The sequence below is a fragment of the Sinocyclocheilus grahami genome, unplaced genomic scaffold (assembly GCF_001515645.1).
Source record: "Sinocyclocheilus grahami isolate Dianchi unplaced genomic scaffold, SAMN03320097.WGS_v1.1 scaffold9255.1, whole genome shotgun sequence".
NCBI classification, from domain to species: Eukaryota; Metazoa; Chordata; class Actinopteri; order Cypriniformes; family Cyprinidae; genus Sinocyclocheilus; species Sinocyclocheilus grahami.
This window is the reverse complement of record NW_015512490.1, coordinates 5,934-7,564: the sequence shown is the minus strand read 5'-3', so window position 1 is coordinate 7,564 and position 1,631 is coordinate 5,934. Positions and strand designations below refer to the sequence as shown.

At 35.9% G+C, this 1,631-nt stretch overlaps 1 protein-coding gene across 1 annotated transcript in view; it reads right to left on the bottom strand.

Annotated features, from left to right (window-relative positions):
- The window catches only part of LOC107578185 (LIM domain-containing protein 1-like), a gene marked incomplete at its 5' end in the record, with an annotated part of 1,725 nt that extends 549 nt beyond the window's left edge, over positions 1-1,176 (bottom strand). Inside the window, 4 exons of the mRNA XM_016264167.1 lie at positions 150-280; positions 386-448; positions 532-599; positions 1,075-1,176. Coding sequence (XP_016119653.1) covers positions 150-280; positions 386-448; positions 532-599; positions 1,075-1,176 — 364 coding nt within the window. The remainder of the gene's footprint in view (positions 1-149; positions 281-385; positions 449-531; positions 600-1,074) is intronic.
- Positions 1,177-1,631: the final 455 nt, after the last annotated feature.

Here is a 1,631-nt window from a genome sequence, read left to right as displayed (position 1 = left end):
TATATAAAAATTTAAAGTGTCAACAGACACTCAAAGAAATTTGATTAGAGTTTAATCTAATAGACCATTAATTAATAACTAGGTTTTATATTCACTGTATGTCTGTTGTCTGTGCAGACTGTAAGTGTCCATGTCAGTGTGTTGTTCACCTGTGGTAATCTTTCACACAATATATCTTGTTTTGTGTGTCGACACTAAACGGCTGTCCCTCCAGTTTCTCATTACAGATGACACAGCGGAAACAGTCGGGATGGAAGGACTTTCCCAAAGCCTGGAGCACCTAAAGGGGTCAGAGGTCATCTTGCAAATGGATCATGTGGAAGGAAACATTAAACAACATTCTTTCTATCCATTAAAACACACACAGAATGCTTTTCAGGCTGACCATATCTGTGATTAAATATCCGCAGGAAGTGCAGACCTCTGCGAAGTGCTTGACGCTGGAATACTACAAAACAAAGGAAGCATTAAAAGCACAATCTTCTACATTTCATTTAAGAAATAATTAACAAACAAGACCAGACCACAGACCAAATAATCCTCCTCACAGAACACCCGTCCTGAAAAATCATAAAACGCCTTCCCTTTCAGTTTCTGGCCTGCGTCGAGGAGATGAGAAAACATGTACATGATATTGAGTTTATATTGACGTGCGTGAAATTAGCATGTTGTGAAGCACCACATATGATTAGGGAAAAATAAGAGATTCTCATGCAAACTGATTTCATTAATGCGGAAAACGTTGCATTTGCTTGCAAAACATTTGCATTCTCTTGTAAAAGTACTGCTTTTCATTTCGCTTACAAAACATTTAGTTCTATTGTGTTCTCTGATAAACTTTGCATTCACTCGCAAAAGTATTGCGTTCCCCCAAGAAATATTTGCATTTCTTTACTATTAAGATTCTTGGGGGAATGTAAAAGCATTCCAATATACTTTTTTCCCCTCTCACTTGTAAAATAAAGATTGTACTGTGCCATGGTGCTCTGATGTGTTTTGCGTGTATATACTCATGTCATCAGCCCTGTGTAATATTTCCATGCATCTGAACTGATACATGAGCTGCAGTCTTACCGCAGACACAGCAGGTGAAGCAGCTGTCATGGTACACTTGTCCCATGGCCTGGCAGGCCTGATCAGCACCGTAAACACCTCCCGTGCACTTTGCGCATGTACCTGCAGACGGCAGACAACACACAGAAGATTGTGCTTTTCACTGATAATCAACACAGGGGTGAAAATTACTTTCAGAATAAAAAATGACAATGGTATATGAATTTTAGTACCATGATGTATATCAAAGTGCCATGGGATTACCACACCATACTAAACAGTAAATAAGAACTGAATGACAAGATTGTGCATTAGATTTAAATGCTCTGATTCTTTATTTCATCTGTCTGCTTATAAAGAAATAAAACATATAATTATTTATTCAATACGTATTCGATAACATTTTTATTAATTTATTTACTTAAACTAAAGAATATGTTTGGAATGGATAAATAAACTTTTAATAATTGTGACACAGTACACATTTTAACTTCTTACTATGTTCAGAAACTGAAATTTAACTATTTAACTATGCATTAAATTATAAAATCTTTATAGGGAAAATCTATATGGGAAAT